Source organism: Salvelinus namaycush, chromosome 1 (assembly GCF_016432855.1).
Source record: "Salvelinus namaycush isolate Seneca chromosome 1, SaNama_1.0, whole genome shotgun sequence".
NCBI classification, from domain to species: domain Eukaryota; kingdom Metazoa; phylum Chordata; class Actinopteri; order Salmoniformes; family Salmonidae; genus Salvelinus; species Salvelinus namaycush.
Genome location: NC_052307.1, coordinates 37,391,719 through 37,404,169, shown reverse-complemented (window position 1 = coordinate 37,404,169; position 12,451 = coordinate 37,391,719). Strand labels below are relative to the sequence as shown.

Here is a 12,451-nt window from a genome sequence, read left to right as displayed (position 1 = left end):
CAATTAAAGCCTTTAAATCCGGGAAAACTCCAGGGCTGGATGGCGTACGAGTTGAGATATACCAAACCTTTTTGAAATACTCAGAGGACCGTTATTAGCATGTTTTAACCACTCCTATGTAAATGGTAGATTATCAGACACTCAACAAGAAGGTCTGATTTCATTATTACTGAAACAGGTGTTGTTACACTTCTGTGTTGTGATGCAAAAAATTCTAGCAAAATGTATAGCGCATAGAATTAAAAAGGTATTGTCGGACATTATTCATTCTAATCAGACAGGTTTTTTACATGCACGATACATTGGAGATAATGTAAGGCAAGTACTGGAAACAATAGAACACTATGACAAATCTGTGAAACAAGGCCTGCTATTCATAACTGACTTAGAAAAGGATTTTGATAAAGTACGCCTGGAGTTTATATATAAATGCCTGGAACATTTCAATTTCGGAGAATCTCTTCTAAAATGGGTTAAAATCATGTATAGTAACCCTAGGTGTAAAATAGTAAATAATGGCTACTTCTCAGAAAGTTTTAAACTGCCAAGAGCAATAAAACAAGGTTGTCCACTATCAGCACATCTATTTACTATGGCCATCAAAATGTTAGCTTTAAAATTAGATCCAACAATAATATCAAGGGATTAGAAATCCAGGGCCTAAAAACAAAGGTGTCATTGGACGCTGATTATTGTTTTGTTTTTTATCCACAACTTGGATCCCTACACAGCCTCAGAGGATCTAGATAATTTTTCTAACCTCTCTGGATTACAACCAAATTATGATATGTGTACTATATTATGTATTGATCACAATTTAAAAAAAACTTTTACATGGTTACCAATTGAACAACATCTATTGCAAGGTACATCAATGTTAAAGTTTACATAGCTGGCCATATATGGATGTTAAAATTTACTTTATGGGTTGGCTAAGTAAGTCTTCTAATCGATCACTTTCTACTACATATAATAATATGATTAAATTATATACCTTAAAAACTCAAATCTATTAGAATTCCAGTCATTCCAATAAATGTTATACCTCTTGGTCTTCAAGAATAGGACTTGGAAATACTGAAGTATAGATTAGCCAAATTGTTTTACCCAAAACTAAGCACTTATTAGCCAGCACTATTCTGTTGTTTATGATTTTGTTGTTATGGAGGACTGATTGGGCTCAGTGATTCAAGTTGAAAAATAAATGCTGCGCTCATGGAATGTCATGATTTGAGCACTACTGAAAAGTGATATTTACATGTGAAAAATGAATACCATATGCTGCATTTGCTATAGGCCTATTGTTTATCTTTTTGTTGGTGACACTTTGATATCTTGATAATATGCAGCTGTTTAAAGGGCAAATCCAAAGATGAAACAATAACAAAACGGTCATCCTGCCTCTGTTTTTGTAAAAAGCTGAGGAATGGGCCTGGAGAAATGTAACCACTTTTAGATTAAAACAGAGCTATGAATGCAATTACTGACCATCCATGATTTAAAAATGATTGTTTTGACCATGTTATGAGGCTATACAGTGTTTGTTTACATTTACAATGTTTACAAACTTTGGGGAAAAACAAGCTTAAATTTTTGGTTCTCAAGGACAGTTGAACTAAGCTCATAAGGCATTTATAATTTATATTCTTCAAGAATCAATGGATATACACAGTACCATTCAAAAGTTTGGGGGCACTTAGAAATGTCCTTGTTTTAGAAAGAAAATAACATTTTTTCCCATTAAAATAACATAAAATTGATCAGAAATACAGTGTAGCCATTGTTAATGTTGTAAATGACTATTGTAGCTGGAAATATCTACAGTTGAAGTCGTAAGTTTACATACACCTTAGCCAAATACATTTAAACTCAGTTTTTCACAATTCCTGACATTTAATCATAGTAAAAATTCCCTGTCTTAGGTCAGTTAGGGTCACCACTTTATTTTAAGAATGAAATGTCAGAATAATAGTAGAGAGAATTATTTATTTCAACTTTTATTTCTTTCATCACATTCCCAGTGGGTCAGAAGTTTACATACACTCAATTAGTATTTGGCAGTATTGCCTTGAAATTGTTTGACTTGGGTCAAATGTTTCGGGGACCCTTCCCCAAGGTTCACACAATAAGTTGGGTGAATTTTGGCTCATTCCTCCTGACAGAGCTGGTGTAACTGACTCAGGTTTGTAGGCCTCTTTGCTAACACACGCTTTTTCAGTTCTGCCCACAAATTTTCTATGGGATTGAGGTCATGGCTTTGTGATGGCCACTCCAATACCTTGACTTTGTTGTCCTTAAGCCATTTTGCCACAACTTGGAAGTATGCTTGGGGTCATTGTCCATTTGGAAGACCCATTTGCGACCAAGCTTTAACTTCCGACTGATGCCCTTGAGATGTTGCTTCAATATATCCACATAATTTTCCTGCCTCATGATGCCATCTATTTTGTGAAGTGCACCAGTCCCTCCTGCAGCAAAGCACCCCCACAACATGATGCTGCCACCCCTGTGCTTCACGGTTGGGATGGTGTTCTTCGGCTTGCAAGCCTCCCCCTTTTTTCTCCAAACATATGGCCAAACAGTTATATTTTTGTTTCATCAGACCAGAAGACATTTCTCCAAAAAGTGTGATCTTTGTCCCCATGTGCAGTTGCAAACTGTAGTCTGGCTTTTTTATGGCGGTTTTGGAGCAGTGGCTTCTTCCTTGCTGAGTGGCCTTTCAGGTTATGTCGATATAGGACTCGTTTTACTGTGGATATAGATACTTTTGTACCTGTTTCCTCCAGCATGTTCACAAGGTCCTTTGCTGTTGTTCTGGGATTGATTTGCACTTTTCACACCAAAGTACGTTCATCTCTAAGAGACAAGAACGCATCTCCTTCCTGAGCGGTATGACGGCTGCGTGGTCCCATGGTGTTTATACTTGCGTACTATTGTTTGTACAGATGAACGTGGTACCTTCAGGCTTTTGGAAATTGCTCCCAAGGATGAACCAGACTTGTGGAGGTCTACAATTTTTTGTCTGAGGTCTTGGCTGATTTCTTTTGATTTTCCCATGATGTCAAGCAAAGAGGCACTGAGTTTGAAGGTAGGCCTTGAAATACATCCACAGGTACACCTCCAATTGACTCAAATTATGTCAATTAGCCTATCAGAAGCTTGTGAAGCCATGACATAATTTTCTGGAATTTTCCAAGCTGTTTAAAGGCACAGTCAACTTAGTGTATGTAAACTTCTGACCCACTGGAATTGTGATACAGTGAATTATAAGTGAAATAATCTGTCTGTAAATAATTGTTGGAAAAATGACTTGTGTCATGCACAAAGTAGATGTCCTAACCGACTTGCCAAAACTATAGTTTGTTAACAAGAAATTTGTGGAGTGGTTGAAAAACGAGTTTTAATGACTCCAACAAAAGTGTATGTAAACTTCCGACTTCAACTGTATATATATATATGATGTAGCAACTACAGATTGCCCCTTTTAAGTCTATCAAGTGTGCAAGTTTCCATTTGGTGTCCATTAGACCTATGGATTTACAAAAAATCAGCATCAATTAGATTGAGCAATAAAATCCCCACTTTATTCCATAGGCTTGGATCTGCACTGTGCAGCTGTTGAAAGAGCACATTTTTCACTGGCTGTCCACTGGTTTCAAAAACAATGATTGATAGTCAACTTAACTTCTTGAATTCAACCATTATTGGGTTCAAATACACATTTAGATTTGTGAACTGCCATCCACAACAACCACAATCTGTAAGGCGCAAATAGCTAAATGAGACAACAGCAGTGTGATTCACATCAATGCGCTATGTAGATATCAATAATAAGTGATATCCGTATCGCCGTAGACTAAACCACTGCTGTCATCCTTACCTCCAAGCGTTTATTCAAGTTGGATAATCTTTGGATGCCGACAGCAGTCGCACCATTGGAAGACATAGCTTCGACTGTAGCCTACAAAAGCCTATTCCTGCTCTTTTCCCGCGATCAATCAAACACATTCGGTGTGTCATCATAGTGGTCTCTGACTTGTGGTCAGACTTGCTCAGGTGGAACAAACTTAAATTTGCGCCTTTTTTCAATCCTGATTTGAATGTCATTGAGAAAACAGAGAAGTGTCAAATATTTAAAAAAATCGCAAACATCCTTTCTGAATGTAAAAGTAATCCTCGAAGTAATCATCTAGTTTTCAAAAGTATCTGTAATCTGATTACAATATTTTTGCTGGAAACGTAACGGATTACAGTTACTGTTTTTTGTAATCCCTTACATGTAACGGATGACATGTAATCACATGTAATGACATGTAATCCGTTACTCCCCAACCCTGTTGATGGGTTAGAATCGATTTTCCAGCTCTGCAACACTAACTTGACCAAATTCAAAATAGCAATTATTCTCTTTAATTGTTACTGTATATCTTTTATACACAAATATGATGGTTCAATGTTGGCATTTCACTTCTGAGTTCTACTAGTGAAATAGTAATTAGAATGATTGGCAATATCTGAAGGTTTTGTTATAAATGATCCCATCAACTTTTCTGCCCATAATATAATTGAAGGTACTCCAAAGTCTTTTTCCATTGTGTTTTGTCATTTATCTTGGTTTGGTAATATAATTTCATATTTTTGTTAAGTTTAGTCACAAAATGTCTCAACGGACAGTAAAATGTCAAAATGTCTCAATTGATTGTTTGCCAACTCTTTTACATAATTTCTTTCAACCATACCATTTTTCAATTAATTGTCAATCCAGGGGGCTCAAACAGTTCTCTTAACAGGTGCATGCTTGTCAACAATTGGCATTACTAATTTTATTAAAACTTCCAGTGCTGTATCTGGATTCAATTCCTCTTACACATCAGACCAACATACATTTTTTACATCTTCAACTAGAAGATGTAAGATCTCTTATAAATTACTTTAAGCCCAACCTTTAGCACTTTGGCTTTCCTTGTTATTGTCACAATGTTATGGTCACTACAGCCAATAGGAACTGATATTGCTTTGGAGCAAAGCTCACCAGCATTAGTGAAGATATGACCAATCAGTCAGGCACTTGTGAGTGTCAGTTGGTATATCTGTGTGTGTGTGTGTGTGTGTGTGTGTGTGTGTGTGTGTGTGTGTGTGTGTGTGTGTGTGTGTGTGTGTGTGTGTGTGTGTGTGTGTGTGTGTGTGTGTGTGTGTGTGTGTGTGTGTGTGTGTGTGTGTTGGTTCTCCTTTCTTTTTGCTGCATGTGTGTGACGTTGTGCTGAAGCTACTGACTCAGAAGCTTGGCTCTCTCACTCCTCCCAAACTTTTGGGAGGGAGCGCTGGACATTGAGCTTGTCGTAGCAGATGTAGGAAATGTCCCCACGCTCTATGGCAGCTTGCATAGCTGGGATAGGTTACTTCTGCCTCTTGCACACATCTTCAGAGAAGTCCTCTTTGAGGAAGATGTTGGTTCCTCTCAAGTTTTTTGGCAATCTCCAGAACAGCCATTTTGTCCTCGAACCTTAGGAACTTGACCACTATCGGCCTGAATCTGTCACATTTGGTAACACAAAGGTAACCTACTGGTCACAGTAAGAAGTTCTGTTTTGATTGATGTTTGATTTGTTGACTAGCTATGTGAATTCAGTGACGGTGACTTTCAAGGGCCTTACCTGAGAAAATCTTGGATCAGCTAAAAAATTTAAAACAGATTTTTTTGAATATACAGTTGAAGTCGGAAGTTTACATACACTTACGTAGCTAAACTAAGGATTTCAGTAGATCATCAATCTTATTAACACAACTATTATTAGTGTTCTGCAGCAATATTATGCCTACTATATAGACACCAATGGAGGCTGCTCAGGGGAGGACGGCTCATAATAATGGCTGGACTGGCTGGAAATGTAAATGTTAAATTTTACCTTTATTTAACTCGACAAGTCAGTTAAGAACAAATTCTTATTTACAATAGCAGCCTACCCCAGACAAACCCTAACGACGCTGGGCCAATTGTGCACTGCCCTATGGGACTCCCAATCACAGCCAGTTGTGATTGGGAGTCACTGAGATGCAGTGCCATAGACCGCTGCACCACTCGGGAGCCCCTGGAATGGTGTTGAATGGCTGGAATGGAGTATAGTGGCTGGAAATGTATCATACACATCACTCCATTCCAGCCATTATTATGAGCCAACCTCCCCTCAGCAGCCTCCACTGACAGACAGAGAGGGAGTTGACTATTGTCATAACTGGGTTGTGCCACAAAAATAGTTATTTTTGCGTCCCTTTGATATTTTAATTAGAAGTTGTCCACCAATATTGAATTTTAAAGGCTTGTTATAATAAATGAAGTGCCCTATAATATAGACCATGCTGAGAATGTTTTATATGAGTAAAGGCTTGCTAAAGTGCCAAAATTCAACATTTTGACACGTCCCTCCGTCAACCCTGTATCACTTCAGGAAGATTTTAACCCACTTAATCCCAAAATGTATCCAAGTTCACCCTCATCGTGAAGCCCTAGTTATTTTGTTGCTTTGACAAAGTCATTTCTGAAGATAATTATTTATTGAATGTGATTAATGATTCATTTACGTCAGTCCCTCATTTTAAGGTCAATCCTGTTACGTGAACTGAACTATCATTTTAATATGGTGAAACTATTCCTTTTAAAATATTTTAACATTTAATAGTAAAATCATAGAGTAACAAAGCAGGTGAGCTGGTTCTACTCTTTTTGGACATTTTCTGGTGTTTTGTGGTGGGAAACTGAGTGGGTCGATTATAAAATGTCAACCCTGTTACCCATAGATAGACAGGCTAGAATTGTTTTTATAATTTTTTTTTTTTTGTGAATCTTGATTCAATTGCCACTCCCTGTCTATCTATGGGTAACAGGGTTGACATTTTATAATCGACCCACTCAGTCGAGTGGAAGCAAGCTTCCATTCCCCTGGTCACAAGTAGATTTATGGCTGATTTAAGAAGAAATTGTCAACCCTGTTACTTTATTTGGCACTTAATAGGCATTGACAATAGTAATGTTTTATTATTTAACCTCTTATGAAGTTGAACATGTGCTCTTTATGACAGAATTCTCTAATTAAGTGTTTTCAACCAGGCACTGAATTGGTGGAATGAAGCAATGTTGCTCCCTGGAATTTATTTTGTGACACTAGTATTCTGCGCAAAGGAAAATGAACACTGACTCTTAACCTGTATTCTGGTAGGAAGAACTAGTCTACAGGCTGCACCTACAAAATGATGCACTCTGGCAGGAGAGCTCTAGAACCTTTTACAGATCTCCTCTTCTACCTGGTGGTGGTTGTTCTGAATTGCAGGCAACGTTTTTTTCAATGTGAAATAATGAAAGCGTTTGAGTGCGCTTTCATGTACTGTTAAAACCACGCATCAAACTTTACACACAAACTACTTCAAGTTGCCCATGATTATTACAGCGATACATTTTTGGGTCTCACTTTATTTGGATCGTCCGGATTTTCCATCTGTAGATGGTCATACTATCAACAAACTACATGTTGATAAGCAACTGCTTGGTAAGGTGACGGTTAGGGTTAGGTTTTGAATAAGGGTTAGGGTTAGGGTAAGGGTTAAGTTTAGGGTTAGAGCTAGGGTTAGGGTTAGTACACAGTTCGTTGAAATGTTACTGATAGTCTGTTGAGGATGTACAGATGGACTATCCAAATCACGTGTTACCCATTTTTTGTGGTCATATCACTCCCACTACTTGACTAACATGCGAGTCACGTGTTGAAGTACCAGACACGTGTAGGCAACGTGCCAAATCCTTTGACAGTGAAAACACTCTGAAAAGCTTCTCAAACGATCGACTGAAAATGTTACGCCGTCGCTGCTTGTTTTGTTTGCAATTCGACAAATCAATCTGAAGATCAGTCTGTCTGTCAGGTGACAGGCCAGAGCTAAACATGGCTTATAAAAAGGCTACATATTCCCGTGGTCTCCCTCTGCACACTCACAAACGCACACACGGAGTAGATAAACAAGACAACATTGCAACATGAGCGCATCAACCATCTTTATTCATCGTTTCGTACATGCCACACCACCTAACAGTCCGCAGTCAGAATGAACGTGTTCTGTACAAAGCATCAGGTGCTCTAGGTGACAGTCGTCTTCCCCTAGAGCCCTTCATTAAAGTACAGAATGGATTCAAACGATCGTTCAATCTTTTCTGTTTACCCACCTCTCATTCTAGATGGTTTCTTTTGCTAGTTAAAAAGTGTTCACTATTTTGTTCGTTGAAAACAGTTCACTCTTTGTTTTGCTAGTTCACAAAGAGTGCATTATACATATGTGTGCAATATTGCCAAACTAAAATAACTCAGTGACTGTAACTAAACACACATCCACACAGCTGTAAGCAATGGATACTGACGTTTGAAAGCTTCATCTATACAACTCACTACTGCTCTAAATCACCTGAGAGTTAATTCAATTGCAAAAGTAAAATGTTAGTGAGATCCCAATTTTTTGGAGGCCAAATAAAAAAAATCTGAACTATCAATAATGTATTTTAACCAAATTGGTTTTGCTAAAGCTGACTATAACAACTTTGGTTCAGATCGATCTCTCCCAGCCATCATGCCAGTTTGTTCAGCATAGGCAACTACTACTACATACTCCTTCCAAAGCTCTCGATATTTTGAACCTAAGGGGGTGGTCATATTATAAGTCCCTCCCTTTCCCCTCTCCCCAGCCGGACGTCAGACAGACGCCACTAGAGCGTAGTTTCTGCGCCTGCCTTCATTGTGGTTGGAGGGAGCAAAACAGAGCAGGAGAAACGTTAACATAATCGCCCCATACACTCCTGGGAGGGTGACACCAACGCACTGACGGAGAAGGAGGTGGTGGAGGACACCTACCTTGCTGTCTTACCATCACTATGGTCACACCTCAAATGCCATCCTATTCCCCATATCGTAATGGGTTTAGGCTTGGCATTCACCTACCAATGTGTGTCCTCCCATCTCTCTCTATCAGGTGTGGCTTCACGGTCCCAGGGTAGTACTAGTTGGTAAGATGTTATAAGAGCGCTTCGCCCCGGCGTTTGTCTCACAGATGTTAATCTGAGGCCTATAAGGTACAGCAAGGTAACTGTCACAGAGCCATGGCCCTGCTTACAGCAGCCCTCACCCTCAGCTCTCAACACCCAGGGGTCAGGCTCACATGACTGGCTGAGGCTGCTGTCAGTCAGCGGGGGACGAGCGTCACTGTCAGGTCTCCCTGAGGCCCATCAGGCCCTGTCACTGTCAGGAGGCGGGCAGCGCCTCATCACAGTGTCAGAGCCTGATTGGCTCGTTGCTCACCCCATCGCCAAACAGCCTCCGTCAGTGTCAGCATCAGCTGGCCATGGAGGAGGGACTTAGATCAGACCCCTCCTTCCACTGTCAGCTGTGCTCCACCTTTCACCTGGACCTCCCCTTCACTCAGGGATTCTGCATAATATGGCCTCGCTGCCCTTCCTGGGGCATCTGGCCCAGTTGCACCGCCTGCTGACCCATATGCTCCTGACCAACGTGCAACTGGCCATGGGCCTGGCCTTGTTGGAGCCCCTCAGTGTCATGTTGGTGCTGCTGCTGCTGCTCTGCCCCACGATCACGACCGTGACCGCGCCCCATCCCCCTCTCACCATGGTGATCGTGACCATGGCGGTTGCCATTGTGACCATGGCGGTTGCCATTGTGACCGTGACCATGGGGATGATGGCCGTGTCCACCATGAGTTGTCTCCCTTCCGGTGACTGGCTTCTCCTCTCCCTCAGGCTTCGCCTCTACTGTTCTGTTGCACTCTGCTGGGATCTCTGTGCTCTGTGTGGGGGAAAAGAGGAGAGGTCTCGGTTTGTTTTCCATAACTCAGAGCTAATTCTCACATACAAACACAGACACGCCCAGTGTGTGTGTGTGTGTGTGTGTACCTCATACGTGCAGTCCCCACAGACGCGTGTGCAGTAGGTCTCCTTGATGGCATTCTCTACATAGGGAGTACCCAGGATGGAGTAGGGCAGGGAGATATGGTAGGTCAGACGACCACACCTGGGCGAGAGACAGAGAGAGAAGAGAGAGAGAGAGAGCGAGAGAAGGTTAATTGTTAGGGGAACAGACAGCATGATGAGCACGGTCTGTATTTCTGAGTAGACTGACCGCAGACAGAGAGACCACAGTCTGGAGCTGACCTGTCATAGATGAGGAAGTCATCCTTCTCTCCAGCCAGGGTCTGCCACACGTCGTCCTGTTTGGGCTGCTGTTTGTATAGCGTGATGTTCTCAGACAGTTTCTGCCTCAGCAGGGTGTGTAGGCGCTGGGCCTGCTCCCCCTGGTGGTTCACCACCATATAGGTCACATTCTCCAGACCCTGACCCTCCAGCTTCAGGCGCAGCCCATCCAATCTGCCCAGAGGAACACGACAGGGAAGTGAAACATGAGGATACGGAGAGATGGTCAAAAGAAATCACAAAATAACAAAAAGAACAGGCATAACAACAACCACACTCCACTATGGGTAGGAAAGTGGCTAAGGGTCCAAAATGGAACCGAGCCCTATCTGGTCCACTTACAAGGATGCCTGCACCAAGCAGAACAATCAACTGGCCTGGAGGAGGGCCACCACCGTGACCTGGCCCATGACCTCCTTCATAGGCTCCACCTCCCCAATGCTCCAACTAGGTGGCGGCTTACAGCGGGTCCCCTCCCCCTCACTCTCTGTTCCGCCCCCAGGGAGCAGGCAGAGAGCCAGGAGCAGGCTTAGTCCCGCCCACATCACGGTGCTGCACCGCAGGCTTGATCTGCTGAGGGGGTGCATGAGATAAAGCAAGTCGGGTAAGAGTCTGCTCAGGTGATGAGGACAGGGTTTGTAGAGTAGTTCAATGCTATGTCACAATTTTCTATCTGTGTCCCAATACTGTGCCTGGTAGTAGATAGTTGGACAAAAGATAATTAAAGATTAACTCAATTTTGGCTTGTGTCCCAATCTTCCTAACCTAACCTTAGTAGACTTATTAATTAAAAGCAATGCTGCCTGGAAATCAGTTGTATCAATGGCATTAAAAAAGAGACAAAGAAAGGGATACATTTTTTTAAGTATTTATTTGCTGACATGAAAAGAAATGAGGGATTAGTATGAAATGTTTTACATTTCTAGACTTTTATTACAGGGATAGATGTTGTTTTTGTTAATTTAGAAATTCTATTGCACAACCAAAGGCGTACTGATGAACGGCAGAAAAATAAAAGTTCGGTGAGGGTGGTTAAGTGTAGAAAGTTCTCTCTTTCTCTCTCTGCGTATTCATATATTAGAAACACATAATTGCTAATCAACTGGAAATTATCAAATACAGCGTATATGCCATATGGAGACAACACAAGCAAAATAACAAAGATAAAGAAATAGCAAAACACTTTGTCTCAATTTGTTCAAGTGATCGGGTATCACAGGTTATATACGTCAAAAATAGAGAGAGAGTTAAACTCTGTCTTATCAACATGCACAAAAAATGTGGAAATTATTTTGCAGTCACTTACTGTCTAGTAAAAAGTCCCTCAGTCAACTCAGCTCGGTCTAGCAGTAGCTTCTGGAAGAACAACAACCCTCAACTCTCTCTGCTCCCCCTTTTATGCTAGCAGTGTTGTTTTCCTGCCTGCCTGAAAGGAGGACAAAGTTCAACAAGGGGTCTGTGCAGATTCCTGCACTACAGCAGTTTAATAAGTCACTCTTTTGTAATACCATCATACTGTAGTTAGTGGTTAATAGTTTATGGTCATCACATTTTAATTGAAAAGTGTTTATGAAGGGAGTACACAGAACACATGGAAAGTAATCTCGGCCACCAGCCAGCTCTCTGTCTGTCGAACTTTCTGGTTTCACAGCGCCTCCGAACCCGGACTTGATTGGAAGTCAAGTCAAAGCGCGAGCAATTCGAGCGTGTGAAAGGGTTACATGGAAAGAAAGTGAACTCTCTCATGACAGCTTCATAGTTGTCTGTTGTCTGCCATTGCACTAGGAAAATAAAGACACGACTAAAACGTAATTGCCCAATATTTTCCCCTTCGATTTTTTCACTACTGCATGATCACCTCTGTCTCATTCATTGGCCTGAAACAGAACAGTTAAAACAACAGAACATTCTGACTATCTGTTTTTCTCTGGAGGGGAAAAGTGAAAAAAGGGAGTGAGGGGAGGGAGTGGGGGTTGGCCAGTGTCCAGCACGTTATGCAGGCCAACACAAATACGTTGGCTGATTGCCTAACTGGACACAGACACAAAACAGAGAACTCTAACACAGAGGATAAAAAGTTTGTGTGTGTGTGTGTGTGTGTGTGTGTGTGTGTGTGTGTGTGTGTGTGTGTGTGTGTGTGTGTGTGTGTGTGTGTGTGTGTGTGTGTGTGTGTGTGTGTGTGTGTGTGTGTGTGTGTGTGTATATTAAAGTGAG

General features: G+C 41.3%; 1 protein-coding gene across 3 annotated transcripts; it reads right to left on the bottom strand.

The window, feature by feature from the left end:
- Positions 1-8,024: 8,024 nt before the first annotated feature.
- Positions 8,025-11,676, bottom strand: LOC120043059 (selenoprotein P). Of its 3 annotated transcripts, none has more exons than XM_038987820.1 (5): positions 11,544-11,676; positions 10,580-10,810; positions 10,199-10,411; positions 9,941-10,058; positions 8,025-9,833 (listed from the first exon to the last, which is right to left on the bottom strand). In XM_038987820.1, the coding sequence occupies exons 2-5, from the start codon at positions 10,780-10,782 to the stop codon at positions 9,144-9,146; spliced, it is 1,224 nt and encodes a 407-aa protein (XP_038843748.1). In that variant the 5' UTR covers positions 10,783-10,810; positions 11,544-11,676; the 3' UTR covers positions 8,025-9,143. The 3 variants fall into 3 exon arrangements, with proteins under 3 accessions (XP_038843748.1, XP_038843778.1, XP_038843824.1); XM_038987850.1 differs by having other exon boundaries at positions 10,580-10,807; positions 11,544-11,661; XM_038987896.1 differs by having other exon boundaries at positions 9,162-9,833.
- Between the last annotated feature and the right edge of the window lie 775 nt (positions 11,677-12,451).